The sequence below is a fragment of the Hylobates moloch genome, unplaced genomic scaffold (assembly GCF_009828535.3).
Source record: "Hylobates moloch isolate HMO894 unplaced genomic scaffold, HMol_V3 SCAFFOLD_3, whole genome shotgun sequence".
Taxonomy (NCBI): domain Eukaryota; kingdom Metazoa; phylum Chordata; class Mammalia; order Primates; family Hylobatidae; genus Hylobates; species Hylobates moloch.
Genome location: NW_026652278.1, coordinates 67,741,597 through 67,760,929, shown reverse-complemented (window position 1 = coordinate 67,760,929; position 19,333 = coordinate 67,741,597). Strand labels below are relative to the sequence as shown.

Genomic DNA, 19,333 nt, shown 5'->3' with positions numbered 1-19,333 from the left:
CACTTTGGGAGGCCGAGGTGGGTGGATCACGAGGTCAGGAGATCGAGACCACAGTGAAACCCCGTCTCTACTAAAAATACAAAAAAAATTAGCTGGGTGTGGTGGCGGGCGCCTGCAGTCCCAGCTACTCGGAGAGGCTGAGGCAGGAGAATGGGGTGAACCCGGGAGGCGGAGCTTGCAGTGAGCCGAGATCGCGCCACTGCACTCCAGCCTGGGTGACAGAGCGAGACTCCATCTCAAAAAAAAAAAAAAAAAAAAATGTTACAATCTAGACATTGATAGGAATGTCTAGATTTTCTTTTTTTTATTATTATACTTTAAGTTTTAGGGTACATATGCACAACGTGCAGCTTTGTTACATATGTATACACGCGCCATGTTGGTGTGCTGCACCCATTAACTCATCATTTATATTAGGTATATCTCCTCATGCTATCCCTCCCCCCCCCTCCCCCCACCGCACAACAGGCCCCGGTGTGTGATGTTCTCCTTCCTGTGTCCGTGTGTTCTCATTGTTCAGTTCCCACCTATGAGTGAGAACATGCAGTGTTTGGTTTTTTGTCCTTGCGATAGTTTGCTGAGAATGATGGTTTCCAGCTTCATCCATGTCCCTACAAAGGACATGAACTCATCATTTTTTATGGCTGCATAGTATTCCATGGTGTATATGTGCCACATTTTCTTAATCCAGTCTATCATTGTTGGACATTTGAGTTGGTTCCAAGTCTTTGCTATTGTGAATAGTGCCACAATGAACATACGTGTGCATGTGTCTTTATAGCAGCATGATTTATAATCCTTTGGGTATATACCCAGTAATGGGATGGCTGGGTCAAATGGTATTTCTAGTTTAGATCCCTGAGGAGTCGCCACACTGACTTCCACAATGGTTGAACTAGTTTACAGTCCCACCAACAGTGTAAAATTGTTTCTATTTCTCCACATCCTCTCCAGCACCTGTTGTTCCCTGACTTTTTAATGATCGCCATTCTAACTGGTGTGAGATGGTATCTGATTGTGGTTTTGATTTGCATTTCTCTGATGGCCAGTGATGATGAGCATTTTTTCATGTGTCTTTTGGCTGCATAAATGTCTTCTTTTGAGAAGTGTCTGTTCATATCCTTCACCTACTTTTTGATGGGATTGTTTGTTTTTTTCTTGTAAATTTGTGTGAGTTCTTTGTAGATTCTGGATATTAGCCCTTTGTCAGATGAGTAGATTGCAAAATTTTTCTCCCATTCTGTAGGTTGCCTGTTCACTCTGATGGTAGTTTCTTTTGCTGTGCAGAAGCTCTTTAGTTTAATTAGATCGCATTTGTCAATTTTGGCTTTTGTTGCCATTGCTTTTGGTGTTTTAGACATGAAGTCCTTGCCCATGCCTATGTCCTGAATGGTATTGCCTAGGTTTTCTTCTAGGGTTTTTATGGTTTTAGGTCTAACATTTAAGTCTTTAATCCATCTTGAATTAATTTTTGTATAAGGTGTAAGGAAGGGATCCAGTTTCAGCTTTCTACATAATGGCTAACCACTTTTCCCAGCACCATTTATTAAATAGGGAATCCTTTCCCCATTTCTTGTTTTTGTCAGGTTTGTCAAAGATCAGATAGTTGTAGATATGTGGCATTATTTCTGAGGGCTCTGTTCTGTTCCATTGGTCTATATCTCTGTTTTGGTACCAGTACCTTACTGTTTTGGTTACTGTAGCCTTGTAGTATAGTTTGAAGTCAGGTAGCGTGATGCCTTCAGCTTTGTTCTTTTGGCTTAGGATTGACTTGGCAATGCAGGCTCTTTTTTGGTTGTATATGAACTTTAGTTTTTTCCAATTCTGTGAGGAAAGTCATTGGTAGCTTGATGGGGATGGCATTGAATCTATAAATTACATTGGGCAGTATGGCCATTTTCACGTTATTGATTCTTCCTCAGAATAGTGTTTTTCATCGTTTATTAGCAAGCATCAAACGGCTTGATAATACATACTGGGTTGTTGAGAATATATAGAGAAAAACACTCTCAGACATTGTTGATAGGAATATAAATTGATTGTATCCCTTAGGAGAACATTTTGGCAAAACAGATGTTCCTTGACTTACAATGGGGTAACTTCCTGATAAACCTGTCAAAAATTGAAAATATCATAAGTTAAAAATATATTTAATATAGCTACATTGTTGATAGGAATATAAATTGATTGTATCCCTTAGGAGAACATTTTGGCAAAACAGATGTTCTTTGACTTACAGTGGGGTTACTTCCTGATAAACCCATCAAAAATTGAAAATACCATAAGTCAAAAATATATTTAATACAGCTAACCCACCAAACATCATAGCTTATCCTAGCCTACCTTAAATGGGCTCAGAATACTTACATTAGCATACAGTTGGGCAAAATCATCTAACACAAAGCCTATTTTATAATAAATTGTTGAATATATCATGTAATTTATTGAATACAGTATACTATAGAGTACAGTATTGGTTGATTGCCTTTGTGATCACATTGCCACCTGCAGCTTGCTGCCACTGTGTATCCAGCATCATGAGACAGCATGCATATTGCTAGCCTGCGAAAAGATAAATATTATAAGTAAGGTTTCTACTGAATGCATATTGCTTTTACACCATCATAAAGTCAAAAAATTGTTAAGTCAAACCATCTTAAGTTGGGGACCATCTGTATCCATCAACATTTAAAATGCACAAACCTTTTTGATCAGCATTTTCAGTTCTAGAAAATGATTCTCTATGTATTTTACATATATACAAGGACATATATGGAGCATAGTCATGACAGCATTGTTCATAGTAGCAAGAGACTGGAAACTACTTAAATGTCCATTAGTAGGGGAACAGTTAAATAAATAATGCTCTAGCCATGAAGTAAGATGGATGAATTTGTGTGTGCTCATGTAAGTGATCTCCAAGTTATATGGTTAAGTGTAAAAAGCAAGGTGTAGAATAGTGTGTATGCGTCCATTGAGCAACAAAAGGGGTGGAGTAGAAAGCTATGCATACAGAGAGGCACACACATATCTACTTCAGTGTGTAGGTTACTTCTGAAATGATGGGCAAGAAGTTAGTAATGGTGTTCTATAGCTTGATCAGGGAAGCTCCCTGTTTGAATTATTTAGCCATGTGCATCTATTATATTTTTTTAATCAAAGGACTTTTAAAATGAAGTGATTTCCTCCCTTTACTATGTCTGAGATCATGTTCAATTTATGTATAATTTCTGTTGTACAAGAAACCTTTTGTAACCCTGTTCATAATCAAAAAATAAATGTAAATTTCTGGTTTTGTAATCAGCAGGAAAAGGAATCTCTTTGAAGAGAACAGGAATCTTCGTTGAATATCATTTTCTTTCCTTTTATGTTTTTAGTAATCTATAATGATTGAGAAACTTGGGAATAAGTTTATATTTTTCATAAAATTCAAAAAGTGTTATAATTGTCCAAATGCCCATGTATCCAGTCACCTAGTTCTAGAGTGTGGCTCAATGGAAAGAAAGTAATGTGTTATAATAAGATATGGGGAAAAAAGGAACTTAGTAACAAAAATTCTACCTATCTCATCTAGGCTCATGGATTTGAGATCTTATGCTCCAAATGTAGCCCACATTTTTCTGACTGCAAGAAATCCCTTGTGACTGCCTCACCACTCTGGGCCAGTTTCCTTGAAAGTCTGAAAAAGAATGATTACTTTAAGGTAGGACTTGCAATGTATTTGTTTTTAAGTATTCAATCCAGGGAAAATCAAGCCAGCGACTTAAAGTCCTATAGTCCATATTTAAATGTATGACATAATTATGGAAGCTAGACTTAAAGGAGACCTTTCTACTTCAGTGGTACTCAGGTGCTAATGAAGGAGGTATCTATGAACTGTTTCCAGTATTAGAGAAAAACTAACACTGTTGGTATTAAATGATGAAAGTGATTATTTGTACTAGATAAAACAACTCGCAAAAACTTGATAATGCAAACATGAAAACACCAGATAGGAAAATTAGCAAAGATGTGGATTTTAAAAATTATTAAAAGATACCTAGTAAATTTCTCTTAAAATATTCAACTTCACAGGTAGTAAAGATATATATATGAACACAGTAATGAAGAATGTCTTTCATGTATGTCAAAAGGATGTGAATGATATTCTGTGCTGTCCAGAGTATGGTAAAAATAATGCTCCTATACCTTGCTGGTAACATTGCAAATTGGTAGAATCTTAATTGGAAAGTAATTTGGTAGTGTCTTCCAAGAGGTATAGAAAGGTTCAAAGCTTGCAGTGAGCCGAGATTGTGCCACTGCACTCCAGCCTGGGCGACAGAGCAAGACGCTGTCTCAAAAAAAAAAAAAAAAAAAAAAAAAAGGTTCAAACTTGGAACCTTCACTTTGAATAATCTTTTTAAAGGAAATATCCAAGAAGTAGAAAAGTCCCTAAGAATATGATGATGATAAAGATGGCATAGCAATACGAAAAGTACTAATGAGCCGGGCGCGGTGGCTCACGCTTGTAATCCCAGCACTTTGGGAGGCCGAGGCGGGCGGATCACGAGGTCAGGAGATCGAGACCACAGTGAAACCCCGTCTCTACTAAAAATACAAAAAATTAGCCGGGCGTGGTGGCGGGCGCCTGTAGTCCCAGCTACTCGGAGAGGCTGAGGTAGGAGAATGGCGTGAACCCGGGAGGCGGAGCTTGCAGTGAGCCGAGATTGTGCCACTGCACTCCAGCCTGGGCGATAGAGCGAGACTCCGTCTCAAAAAAAAAAAAAAGAAAAGTACTAATGATATTATAGTATATATATGGTTTTTTTTTTTTTTTTTTTGGCATGGGGTTTTGCTCTTGTCACCTAGTCTGGAGTGCAATGGCACAATATCGGCTCACTACAACCTCTGCCTCCTAGGTTCAAGCGATTCTCCTCAGCCTCCACCTCCTGAGTAGCTGGAAGTACAGGCCCACACCACCACACCCAGCCGATTTTTGTATTTTTAGTAGAAATGGCGTTTCACCATGTTGGCCAGGCTGGTCTCGGACTCCTGACCTCAGGTGATCCATCCGCCTTGGCCTCCCAAAGTGCTGGGATTACAGGTGTGAGCCACCGTGCCCAGCTATTACTGTTGTTATTATTGTTATTGTACAGGGTCTTGCTCTGTCACGCAAGCCAGAGTGTTGTGGTAGGATCATAGCTTACTGCAGCCTCAAACTCCTAGGCTCAAGTGATCCTTCTGCCTCAGCCTGTCAAATAGCTGAGACTAGGCATGTGCCACCATTGCCTGGCTAAAGATTTTTTTTTTTTTCTTTTTAGTAGAGTCGAAGTCTTGCTATGTTGCCCAGGCTGGTCTCAAACTCATGTCCTCAAGTGACCCTCCCACCTCCGCCTCTCAAAGTACTGGGATTATAAGCATGAGCCACAGTGCCCAGCCAGTATATTCTTAAAAAATGTAAAATACTAAGTATGACTATCACTATAAATATCCATTTAGAAAACACAAATGATAGTAATGGTGGGATTTTGCCATTTTTTATTCTACTTGGCAAACTTTCTGTACTTTGTTTTGTGAATTACTAGTTAATCAGTTATATCTTTAATTTTTTTTTTTTTTTTCGTAGAGGCAGGGTCTCACCATGTTGCCCAGGCTGTTCCTGAACTCCTGAGCTCAAGCAATCTGCCCACCTCATCCTCCCAAAGTGTTGGGATTATAGGCGTGAGCCATCGCACCCAGCCAATTATATCTTAATATTATATCTTAATAAGTAATTAAGTAAAAGAAAATGGTAGAAAACTCTCCAAACTGGAAATAGGCCCTTAATGGTGAAAAAGATTAGGAATCACTACATCTAGCCGAGTCCCCTCATTTGAAGAAACTGGTGCTCAAACAGGCCCATTAATGACAAAATAGGGCCTAGGACTTGGGGCACGTGATTCCTGAGTAGTAGATTATTTGCTGCCTCCCTGAAAGTTGCTGGTGAACACGTTTTTTTTCATGACAACTTGTGAGTAGTGTTCTGATAGACCATTTTTTTTTTTTAAGGGACTGATAGAAGGTTCTGCTCAGTACCGGGAAAGGCTAGAAATGGCAGAGAATTACTTCCAGCTCTCAGTAGACCGGCCAGAAAGGTGAGTTATTATTAAGACTCCTACTACAAAGATTGGTATTTAAGTAGTTCTTTTTAGTTTTTATTTATTATTTATTATTCTTAGTTATTTTTTTTTTTGAGACAGAGTCTCACTCTGTCACCCAGGCTGGCAACCTCTGCCTCCTGGGCTCAAGCGATCACGCCACTGCACTCTAGCCTGGATGACAGAGTGAGACTCTGCCTCAAAAAAGAAAAAAAAACAACGAAAGAAATTTTGCATCCTCCTCTATGTAATTTTACTCATCATGATATCACATTTTCCATGGCATTACGAAGTCTTTATAAACATAATTTTTAAAAGCTGCACAATATGGCCAGGCACGGTGGCTCACACCTATAATCCCAGCACTTTGGGAGGCTGAGGCAGGCAGATCACGAGGTCAAAAGATCGAGACCATCCTGGTCAACATGGTGAAACCCTGTATCTACTAAAAATACAAAAATTAGCTGGGCATGATGGTGTGCACCTGTAGTCCCAGCTACTAGGAAGCCTGAGTCAGGAGAATCGCTTGAACTCAGGAGGCGGAGGTTGCCGTGAGCTGAGATTGCACCTGGCGACAGAGCGAGACTCCGTCTCAAAAAAAAAAAAACAAAAAGCTGCACAATATTTCAGCAAACGGATGTACCCCCATAGTTTACTCAACTATTTTTTACTGTTGGGGAAAAAATTACAAGTAGCTTAAATGTCCAACATTTTAATTTATGTTGCAGGAGAGGCTCCCATTCTGCACACCAGGATAATTTTTAAACAGTTTAAAACCAAACTTCCATCTCCCTCCAGACCTGTTGTTGAATTCCCAGTTTGTGGTTTTTTTAAAATAGCTGAATTAATATCGTAGACTTTTATTTTAGATTTACCTTTCATTTTCACTTTTTTTCATTTATTGTTATTATTATTATTTTTTTTTTTTTTAGGCAGAGACTTGCTTAGTCGCCCAGGCTGGAGTGCAGTGCTCCACCTCCCGGGTTCAAGTGATTCTTCTGCCTCAGCCTGCTGAGTAGCTAGGACTATAGGCATGCACCACCATGTCTGGCTAATTTTTGTATTTTTAGCAGAGATGGGGTTTCACCATGTTGGCCAGACTGGTCTCAAACTCCTGACCTCAGGTGATCCACCCACCTTGGCCTCCCAAAGTGCTGATATTACAGGCGTGAGCCAATGCACCCAGCCATTAATTTTTTATTTTTGATTGTTGTGGATATATACTAGTTGTACATATTTATGGGGTACATGTGATTACATGTATAATGTCCATGTGGCATACAATGTATAATGATCAAATCAGGGTAATTAAGTTTTCCATCACCTCAAGCATTTATCATTTCTTTGTGTTGGGAATATTTTTAGTTATTCCATTTTTTTAAGGTATTTAGAACTATATAATAAATTATTATTAACTATAGTCACCCTGTTGTGCTACCAAACACTCTTTTTAATTTTTTAAAAAATATTTTTTGGGATTTGCCAGGAAGATGTTACTAAAAAGCGTTCCAGATCCAGACCCCAAGAGAGGGTTCTTGGATCTCATGCAAGAAAGAATTTGGGGCAAGTCCATAGAGTAAAGTGAAAGTACGTTTATTAAGAAAGTAAAGGAATAAAGAATGGCTACTCCATAGGCAGAGCAGCAAACACTAGCTCTTATTCCTTCTATTTAACTAATTTTTGTAACCATTAACTATCCCCCTTTTTCCCCCCGCTCTCTGCTACCCTTCCCAGCCTCTGGTAACCATCATTCTACTTTTATTGTTATTATTATTTGAGATAGAGTCTCACTCTGTTGCCCAGGCTGGAGTGCAGTGGTACAGTCATAGCTCATTGCAATCTTGACCTCCTGGGTTTAAGAGATCCCCCTGCCTTGGCTTCTCAAAGTTCTGGGATTACAAGTGTGAGTCACTGTGCCCAGCCAACCATTATTCTGCTCTCTGTCTCTCAGTTCAGAATTATTTTTAGCTCCTACATATAGTATCATAGACTTTCCCCCAATTTATGAGAGATTGTAATAGTGAAAAATTATAAGCAACCAAAAGTATCCATCAATAATGGATAAATGAATTGCAGTGTATTTATATGATAGCCTACTATCTAGTAGTTAACCAGAGATTAACTATATTTACATATATCTGATTCAGGATTTTTCAACCTCAGTGCTACTGATATTTTGGATCTGATAATTTATTGTGAGAGACTGGCTTGCACTTCATAGGACATTTAACAGCATCGCTGGCCTCTATCCAGTAAATATCAATAGCACTTCTCCCTCATCCCCCAATCATGACAACCAAAAATGTCTCCAGACATTGCCAGATGTACCTGGGGGGCAAAATTGTCCCTGGTTGGGAACCACTGATCTAAATGAATAGATTTCAAAAACATAATGTCAGTGAAAAAAAAAAAAAAAGCAAGTTATAAATACGTACGTAATGGGTACCAAAAAAAAAAAAAAATAGAACGAATGAGTAAGACCTACTATCTGATAGCACAACAGGGTGACTATAGTCAATAATAATTGTACATTTAACATAGAGTGTAATTAGATTGTAACTCGAAGGATAAATGCTTGAGAGGATGGATATCCCATTCTCCGTGATGTGCTTATTTCACATTACATGCCTGTATCAAAACATCTCATATACCCTATAAATATATACACCTACTATATACCCACAAAAATTAAAAATTAAAATGAAAAAGAGCCGGGTTCGGTGGCTCAAGCCTGTAATCCCAGCACTTTGGGAGGCCGAGGCAGGCGAATCACGAGGTCAGGAGATCGAGACCATCCTGGCTAACATGGTGAAACCCCGTCTCTACTAAAAATACAAAAAATTAGCCGGGCGTGTTGGCGGGCGCCTGTAGTCCCAGCTACTCGGGAGGCTGAGGCAGGAGAATGGCGTGAACCCGGGAGGTGGAGCTTGCAGTGAGCCGAGATCGCGCCACTGCACTCCAGCCTGGGGGACAGAGCGAGACTCTGTCTCAAAAAAATAATAATAATAAATAAATAAATAAATGAATAAATAAATAAATAAAATGAAAAAGAATAAAATATATACCGTGTGGATGTTACACATATAAAAATTTTAAATATACAAAATACTATACAGGCTGGGCACAGTGGCTCACGCCTGTAATGCCAGCATTTTGGGAGGCCAAGGCGGGTGGATCATGAGGTCAGGAGTTCAAGACCAGCCTGGCCAATATGGTGAAACCCTGTCTCTACTAAAAATTCAAAAATTAGGGCCAGGAGCGGTGGCTCACGCTTGTAATCCCAGCACTTTGGGAGGCCGAGGCGGGCGGATCACGAGGTCAGGAGATCGAGACCACGGTGAAACCCCGTCTCTACTAAAAATATAAAAAAATTAGCCGGGCGTGGTGGCGGGCGCCTGTAGTCCCAGCTACTCGGAGAGGCTGAGGCAGGAGAATCGCATGAACCCTGGAGGTGCAGGTTGCAGTGAGCCAACATTGCGCCACTGCACTCCAGCCTAGGTGACAGAGCAAGACTCCGTCTCAAAACAAAACAAAACTATACATTATTTATAGATACATATATATTCATTTATTCAACAAATATTTATTGAATGCCTCCTATGTGCCAGGCCCTATTCCAGGTACTGGGGATACAATAAGTGAACCCAAAGTGTCCTCGTCCTTATAGAGCTTACATGCTAATGCAGGAGAAAGACTGCAAGCCATTATGTAATGTTAGAGGGTGGTAAGTGCTATGAAGAAAAAGCAGTGTGTGGGGTACAGGAGTAGAGACTGCTCTTCTAGATAGATTAGTCAAGGAAGGCCTTTCTAAGGAAGTTTTCTTTGAGAAGGGACCCGAATGAAGTGAAGGAGTGAGGCATTCAGGTATTTAGGGGAATAACATTCCAGCAAAAGGACAGACAGCAAATACAAGAAATAGAAACAGAAATATATATACACAGAGAGAGAGAGAAAAGCGCCAAAGTGTACTTGAGAAAGCAGTCACCTCTGGGGAGCAAGACAATGGATTGGGATGGGTGTCAGTGGTCATCAAAGGAGACATTAGCTTTCTCTAAAAAAAATTTTTTTTTTTTTGAGATGGAGTCTCTCTCTGTCGCCAGGCTGGATTGTAGTGGCGCGATCTTGGCTCACCGCAGCCTCCGCCTCCCGGGTTCAAGTGATGCCCCTGCCTCAGCCTCCTGAGTAGCTGGGACTACAGGCACATGCCATCACACCCGGCTAATCTTTTTTGTATTTTAGCACAGACAGGGTTTCATCATGTTGGCCAGGATGGTCTCGATCTCCTGACCTTGTGATCTGCCCTCTTCAGCCTCCCAAAGTGCTGGGATTACATCTCTACAATATTTTTAAGGTACATGATAAACCTATACACTTTTTTGTCAATTAAAAATAAATAGGCCAGGCACAGTGGCTCACACCTGTAATCCCAGCATTTTGGGAGACTGAGGTGGGCGAATCACCTGAGGTCAGGAGTTCGAGACCAACCTGGCCAACATGGTGAAACCCCATCTCTACTACAAATACAAAAAATTAGCCAGATGAGGTGGTGGGCACCTGTAATCCCAGCTACTCAAATTAAAAATAAATAAATAGCCAGGCACAGTGGCTAATGCCTGTAATCCCAGCTACTTGCTGAGATAGGAAGATTGCTTGATCCCAAGAGTCAAGGCTGCAGTGAGCTGTGATCATGCCACGCACTCTAGCCTAGGCGACAGAGTGAGACCCTGTCTTAGAAAAAGAAAAAAAAGAAATTATGCACAGAGATACTTACGTGTTGAGTGAGTGACATAATGGTGACATGATTTGTTACATAAATTGATGGCACCCTGTCTGAACTATTAAGAATGGATCAAATCAAGTTGTATAAAGGACTTGCTTTAATTGGATAAACATTTGCATACCTTGCAAAATCACGTAGGTGATGGGGAACTGTCTCTACTCTGTATTATTAATATGTAAACATTACTAGGAGAGAGAAAAGAATAACCCAAATAATCATAACAAAAGGCAAAATAAAAATCATTCTGGAATATCAAATGCTAAAGAGAGTTATAGAGAGAAGGTAATAAACTTTCACTAAGGTTGAAGCAGAGAAGTTAAAAAAGGAAAGATAATGGAAGGCTTCAGGGAGGTGGTATTTGAGTTAAGTCTTAAAGAATGAGGATTTTTTTTTCTTTTTTCAGAGTCTCTCTGTTTGTTTTTTTTTGTTTTTTTTTTTTGAGACGGAGTCTTGCTCTGTGCCCAGGTTGGAGTGCAGTGGCACGATCCCAGCTTACTGCAAGCTCCGCCTCCTGGGTTCACGCCATTCTCCTGCCTCAGCCTCCCAAGTACCTGGGGACTACAGGTACCCACCACCACTCCTGGCTAATTTTTTTTTTTTTTTTTTTTTTTAGTAGAGACGGGGTTTCACTGTGTTAGCCAGGATGGTCTCGATCTCCTGACCTCGTGATCCGCCCGCCTCGGCCTCCCAAAGTGCTGGGATTACAGGCATGAGCTACCACACCCGGCCGACGGAGTCTTGCTCTTGTTGCCCAGCCTGGAGTGCAATGGCACGATCTTGGCCCACTGCAACCTCCGCCTCCTGGGTAATACAGACTTTGCAAAAGTTATAGAACTTCCCTGGGCGCTGGTTTTCTCATCTGTAAAACAGGATTATTACCTTCTATAATAGTAATGAGAGGACTCAATAAGAAAATGTATTTAAAGTGTTAGCATAGCATTTAATACACGCTAGATAAATTTTAATTGATACTTTCCTTCTGGAACTTCTTTTCCTCATATATAAAATATATATATTATATGTACATTTTTATGTATTTTTTAGTACGTGTTTTATATGTATATGTACTATTAACATAATACAACTTTCTATGTACATATATATACATATATAGAGACTCTGTCTATGCATATATGTATAGAAAGAGTTATACGAGATCAGTGGCTTCATAATGATGTTCCATGGAGCCTGCTTCAGAGTCAAAAGGGAAGGCCAATTGTGTAGATCTCTGAGCCTCTATCCTCCACTTTATTTATTTTTATTTTAGTTTATTTTATTTATTTATTGAGTCTTGCTCTGTCGCCCATGCTGGGGTGGCTGACTGCAACCTCCGCCTCCCGGGTTCAAGCAATTCTCCTGCCTCAGCCTCCCAAGTAGCTGGGATTACAGGCACGTGCTAAAATGCCCAGCTAATTTTTGTATTTTTAGCAGAGACAGGGTTTCACCATGTTGGCCAAGTGAACTGTTGACCTCAAGTGATCTCCCCGCCTTGGCCTCCCAAAGTGCTGGGATTATAGGCATGAGCCACCGTGCCTGGCCTATCCTCCACTTTAATGAAGGCCATTTTTATTTGAGCCCTTCTATATTTTAGAGTTCCTGGTAAAAGTTTTGTTTGAGAAAAAGGGATCTGCAACCTAAAAATATGCTTAAAAACAAATTAGAAGGCCGGGTGCGGTGGCTCATGTCTGTAATCCCAGCACTTTGGGAGGCCAAGGCAGGGGGATCATGAGGTCAGGAGTTCGAGACCAACCTGGCCAATATGGTGAAACCCCATCTTTACTAAAAATACAAAAATTAGCCGGGCATGGTGGCGCATGCCTGTGGTCTCAGCTACTTGGGAGGTTGAGGCAGGAGAATCGCTTCAATCCGGGAGGCGTAGATTGTGGTGAGCCGAGGTCGCACCACTGCACTCCAGCCTGGGTGACAGAGTGAGACTCTGTTAAAAACAAACAAACAAATTAGAGCCAGGTGTTTTGGCATGTACTTGTAGTGCCGGCTACTTGGGAGGCTGAAGTGGGAGGATCACTTGAACCCAGGAGTTCAAGTCCATTCTGGGCAACAGTGAAACCCCATCTCTTAAATAAAAAAAAAAACAATAAACTCCCCAAATTAGATAGCTAATCCCTTCCAACGTTAAAATACTATGTATTTATGATTACTATTCTAGGTTCTTTTATGAAGAAATACTCATGTTTTTTATTTTTCATAGTTCTCTTGCTATGAGCCCTGGTGAAGAAATCTTAACCTTATTACAGACAATACCATTTGATATAGAAGACCTTAAGAAAGAAGCAGCTAATCTTCCCCCAGGGGATGGTAAGTGATGGACCAGGATACAGTGGAAGGGTTAAAAAAAAAAAAAATTAAAATGTTCTACTAAGTCTCACAGGATCCTCTCCTAAGAGGACTTATGTGAATGTAGAATGGCAATATTATGCTTTCTTCTTTTTCAGATGACCAGTGGTTAGATCTCTCACCAGATCAGCTGGACCAGCTGCTGCAGGAAGCTGCTGGCAAAAAAGAATCAGAGTCTGTTTCCAAGGAGGAGAAGGAGCAGAACTGTGACTTAACTCAAGTCTCAGAGAGCATGAAAGCTTTCATATCCAAAGTCTCAACCCACAAGGGAGCAGAGCTGCCTCGGTAATTTGTGTTAAAGTATAAATATATAAATAGTTAGAACCCAAATGTTGAAGTCATAGTCATTGCCATTTCCACTTTTTTTTTTTTTTTTGAGTAAATGAGTTGTACTGCTTTCTTTCTTTTTTGTGCTTAGTGTGGTGATAACTTATCTGAAGTCAGATTTCTGGAAGCCTTATCCTTTGCAATCCTTGAAATAAGCCAGAAAGATCACCCTAAAAACCATCATCCAGAACCACACAGGGAAACCATATACTTTACTCTTTAGTAGCTTTATGGGCTCAACATTTAGCTTTCAACAAGTTCAGACCTCTGATCTCCCACCCTGCAAGCAGATTGGATACTGAAAACTCAAAGGGATTCATCAGAGACAGAAATAATAACAGAAATGTGAAATTACATTTGGCAAGTAACAGGAAAAACAGGTAGATATAATTATTACTTGTAGGCTGGGCGCGGTGGCTCACGCCTGTAATCCTGGTACTTTGGGAGGCCGAGGCGGGCGGATCACGAGGTCAGGAGTTCGAAACCAGCCTGGCCAGCATGGTGAAACCCCGTCTCTACTAAAAATACAAAAATTAGCTGGGCATGGTGGTGCACGCCTGTAATCCCAGCTACTTGGGAGGCTGAGGCAGGAGAATCGCTTGACTCCAGAAGGCAGAGGTTGCAATGAGCTGGGATTGCACCACTGCACTGTAGCCTGGGCGACAGAGCGAGACTCTTGTCTCAAAAAAAAAAAAAAAAAATTGTTACTTGTGTATCAAATATATCATCATTAGTGTTGATGCTCTTGAAACTGATGAAAGATCTAAATTTATATTTGGTATTCCTGCTTTAAGAAAGCAGGGATAAGGGAAGATATGTTGCTGTTTATTTTTTAAGCTTTAGTTCTTAAAAGAACAGGCTTTATTTAAATTAACTCAAATAAATAATGGTTTTGCTAATGCTAGGTATCTTATTGGGGCTAGAGAGTGGGTAGGTCCCTAAATCAGCATAAGCTAAATGTACATAAACAAGATGCAATTTTTACTTTTCATTTATCAGACTTTCCCATTTCTGTTGTCCTGCAAGGCCAGTAAACTCAAGGATTTTTAAAACTTAAACTACAATTTTTCTTGCTGTGCCTCCTTAGAAATTCTATCTTTAGTAGCTTTCCTAAGAATGGCACCACTTTAGAAAAGTTTCAAACAGTTGTATTTAGAATAAATTAATTGTCTTTGTCCTTTAATATTGCAGAGAACCTTCTGAAGCTCCAATCACTTTTGATGCAGATTCTTTTCTTAATTATTTTGATAAGATTCTAGGTAAGTAGTGGTGTGATGTTGACTTTCATTTTGAAACTGTAAGTAGTATGGCTGTTGCTAGAGCATTGGGTTATTAGATATCTCAGAAGCCAAAATATTTGCTTTCTCTTCCTAGTTTTGAGTTGCTTTCAACCATGAATTACTACCCATGAATAATTTTGTACAGACTGCCTAGCTTAGTGCTTGACATATATAGTAGCTGCTCATTAAATTTTTTTTTTTTTTTGAGACAGAGTCTCACTCTGTCGCTCAGGCTGGAGTGCAGTGGCGCAATCTCGGCTCACTGCAAGCTCTGCCTCGCAGGTTCACGCCTTTATCCTGCCTCAGCTTCCCGAGTAGCTGGGACTACAGGCGCCCGCCACCACACCCGGCTAATTTTTTTGTATTTTTAGTAGAGACAGGGTTTCACCATGTTAGCCAGGATGGTCTCGATCTCCTGACCTCGTGATCCGCCTGCCTCGGCCTCCCAAAGTGCTAGGATTACAGGCATGAGCCACCGTGCCCGGCCTCATTAAATATTTGAGAGTGACTGAATGCTGTGTGTTTAAATAGGGTTTTACCTTGGCTCCCATATTATATTGTTATTTTTTGCAATTACTGTACTTACAAATCAATAATAAAAAGATAACTCAATTAAAAAATAATTATAATATGTATATATGTACAGAAGTGCAGAGATAAAGATTGGGATACCTGGAAACTGCTAAAAGATGCTTACTTCTGGGGAGAGAGTGAGATTGGAGTCAATACTTGTATGGCTTGAATGTTTACATCAAAATGTATTCATTTATTAGGTAGTTTTTAAAAATTTTTTTTTTTTTTTTGAGACGGAGTCTCGCTCTGTCACCCAGGCTGGAGTGCAGTGACACGATCTCGGCTCACTGCAAGCTCCGCCTCCCGGGTTCACGCCATTCTCCTGCCTCAGCCTCTCCGAGTAGCTGGGACTACAGGCGCCCGCCACCGCGCCCGGCTAATTTTTTGTATTTTTAGTAGAGACGGGGTTTCACCGTGGTCTCGATCTCCTGACGTCGTGATCTGCCCGCCTCGGCCTCCCAAAGTGCTGGGATTACAAGTGTGAGCCACCACGCCCGGCTTAAATTTTTTTAAGAAAAATATTTTAATTAATTGAATTCACTTTTTTTTAAGCTAAATCTTTTGACTCAGCCTGTACGCTTTTCCACAACATTAAATGAACACATATCTGCCAGCATTACCATTTGTAGAAGGGACTTTTGTGAAGTAGATTGACTACGTGTATTAGTCTTTTTCTGTGGGTAACATTCTAATTATTTTGAGATGTGTAGTAACTAAAAAATAATAATAATAATAATAATTACCAAGTGGCTCTTTCTTTCTTGGGATCTGTGTAGGGCCAAGGCCTCATGAGTCAGATTCTGATGATCTGGATGAGGAAGACTTTGAATGTTTAGATAGTGATGATGACTTGGACTTCGAAACACACAAACCTGGTGAAGAGGCTTCTCTGAAAGGAACTCTTGATAATCTCAAGTCATACATGGCCCAGATGGACCAGGAACTAGCACACACCTGCATCAGCAAAAGTTTCACCACTAGGAAGCAAGTGGTATGTGTGTTTTTAACCTCTTTCTCTTTCTGAGTCTAGTATGTCAGGTAGCTAAAACCATATTTTATCATAGTTTTTCTTTTTTTGGTGTGTGAGATTTGAAGTAAATAAGAATGTTAATTGTTTTCCTAACTCTGGTAGGATAAAGGATCATAGACTTAATTTTCCTAAACATAAGCTTCATTATATTACTTACTCTACGTTATCTATCAGGATTTAAAATAAAAAGTCATATAATATGCTCAAATTAGAATGCGATTGTACACTACTACTTCTTAAATGTATTTTTTCACAAGTAGTTTAAAAAAACTACAGCTTAAATGGATTTTAAAAAAGAGAGGGCACATGTTCTCAAGACCTTTTGAAACTGTGCCTTGGGCCACAGTGGATTAAAACATAAAATAAGTAAATAAACAGAGAGGATCTTAAACATCCAAGTAACTTTCCAGTTTTAACAGTTTATTTTGTATGTTTCCCTAATTTAGAGCCAAATTTAGAATTCACCTTCTGTTTATGTTTTCATCCTAGTTTTTAATGCCACCACTGTCTAATCCTAAACAGAGGCATTATGGAAAGAGCAAGGACCCTGGAGTCTTATGGGTTAGGGTTTGAAGTCTAGCTCAGCTGTCCACTGTGAATGTATCTATAAACCAGTAATCCTCATATCATAGAATTAACATGAGAACCAAATTAGACAGCAGTAAAACCTACAATAGGCCTTTAATTAATGTTAATTCTCCTTGCTTTGATCATCTAAACCACTTTTAAAACTATAATCACTTCCAGAATTGTCAAAATCTAGTAGAAACCATACATTAGATTTATCTAAAGCAGTATTTCTTAAATTTTAATGTGAATATAAAACAAAAGATCATGTTACAACATAGATTCTGATTAAGTAGGCCTGGGATGAAGCTTGAGATTTTCCTTTTTATTATTATTATTATTATTTTGTTTTATTATTATTATTATTTTATTTGAGATGGAAGTCTCCCTCTGTCACCCAGGCCGGAGTGCAGTGGCACGATCTCAGCTCACTGTAATCTCCGTCTCCCAGGTTCAAGTGATTCTCCTGCCTCAGCCTCCCAAGTAGCTGGGATTGCAGGTGCGTACCACCATGCCTGGCTAATTTTTGTATTTTTAGTAGAGACAGGGTTTCACCATGTTGGCCAGGCTAGTCTCTGGAGCTTCTGACCTCAAGTGATCTGCCCACCTCAGCCTCCCAAAGTGCTGGGATTACAGGCATGAGCCACCACTCCCAGCTGAGATTTTCCATTTCTAATAAGCCCCAGGCGATGGAGACTCTGCTGCTCCATGGACAACACTTTGGGTAGCAAGGACATAAAAGTCTATCGAGCTATAATCTTTCAAATCCTTTCCCCAGCTTGTGGAATCAGAGGCCCAACTAACAATTTAGAGTCTTTGTGGTTGGAACCACAGAGCCTTGTGTTTTTACTTTTAAGCTTTTTCACTGGGGGGAAAGAAAGGAACACTCGCTTTTCATTTTGAAGAAAATTTACATTATTATTTCATTTAATATTCACTTTTATGTTGGTTTCTTTTAAGACTCTTAGACAAGTTATAAATGTACCTTCTTAATTCTATTAGCCCTTGAGCTATTTCAAAATAGACATGCGATTTATTCGGTTTGCAGGAATGTTTCCTGGAGAGAAATGTGTTATAATCTTTAGAACCGAGTTTTAATATGTGCGCTAAGCCAAGCCATATAACTTATTAGACTTCATTTTCAGTTTATATCACCAAGGATAAGTTTCCTTTTTAATTTGGAATATAAATTTACATTGTGGCTTAGTTATCTTTTTATTGTAACCACCATGCAACCTAATGATATATTAGCCCATAATTTTCTTTTCCTTCCATGAATAAGGAACCTGTATCCCAGACTACCGATAACAATTCAGATGAGGAAGATTCTGGTACAGGAGAATCTGTTATGGCACCAGTAGATGTAGACCTGAATCTGGTTTCAAATATATTGGAATCCTATAGCTCCCAAGCTGGACTGGCAGGACCTGCTTCCAATCTTTTACAAAGCATGGGAGTGCAGCTGCCTGACAACACGGATCACAGACCAACAAGTAAGCCAACGAAAAATTAACCAGCACATTTAGCTTCTCTTTTTTCTTTTTAAATAAATATTGAATATGATTCTGTTCATTTCTAGTTTAGATTACTCATTTGGTAAAAATGTTTCTTCATTACAAGTTTTACAGATTGACTTCTCCATGAGCCCCAAATGTGGCCCTCTTGGCACAAGTCTTTGTGATCTCAACTGTGGGTTATACACAGGTTTTGAACTCGGCAGGGTAGAATCTAGCCCCCAGACAACCTTGAGATGAAATTCACACACTTCGTGCTAAAGACATACCCTACCACAATATACCCTTGGAGTAATTCTAAATATTTAAATTTCTCCCTTACTGCTATTCATCCTCAGATCAAAATTTCAAGTTGACAAATTTGGATTTGATAACTCATTCACTTTTTCTTTTCAATTTTTTTAATGAGGCATATCAGTGAATTTTTGCATATATGTATGTACCTGAAGCAAGATATAGAACTTATTTACTTGTAAATAACAGCTATATTGATATGTCACATATCAAAAAATTTATCCTTTAAATTACACACTTCAGTGGTTTTTAGTATATTTACAAAATTGTGCAACCATCCCTACCATCTAATTCTAGAATATTAGAAACCCCATACTCACTAATAGTCTCTCATTCCCTTCTACTCCCAGCCCCTAGAAACCACTAGTCTACTTTCTGTCGCTATGGATTTGCCTATTTTGGATATTTCATACCTGATATTGTACTTAAATGTTTTAATTAATTAATTGGTTTGACATTTAATATAACTGATATATCTATTGCTAAGATGAAATGTT

The 19,333-nt window shown here is 39.4% G+C and overlaps 1 protein-coding gene across 1 annotated transcript in view; it reads left to right on the top strand.

The window, feature by feature from the left end:
• Nucleotides 1-18,600, top strand: part of ECD (ecdysoneless cell cycle regulator) — a 34,108-nt gene extending 15,508 nt beyond the window's left edge. The window contains exons 8-14 of the mRNA XM_032139688.2: nt 3,575-3,703; nt 6,028-6,113; nt 13,106-13,212; nt 13,350-13,536; nt 14,770-14,837; nt 16,208-16,422; nt 18,311-18,600. Of these exons, the coding sequence (XP_031995579.1) occupies nt 3,575-3,703; nt 6,028-6,113; nt 13,106-13,212; nt 13,350-13,536; nt 14,770-14,837; nt 16,208-16,422; nt 18,311-18,541 (1,023 nt within the window). The 3' untranslated portion in view covers nt 18,542-18,600. The remainder of the gene's footprint in view (nt 1-3,574; nt 3,704-6,027; nt 6,114-13,105; nt 13,213-13,349; nt 13,537-14,769; nt 14,838-16,207; nt 16,423-18,310) is intronic.
• The last annotated feature ends 733 nt before the right edge of the window (nt 18,601-19,333 follow it).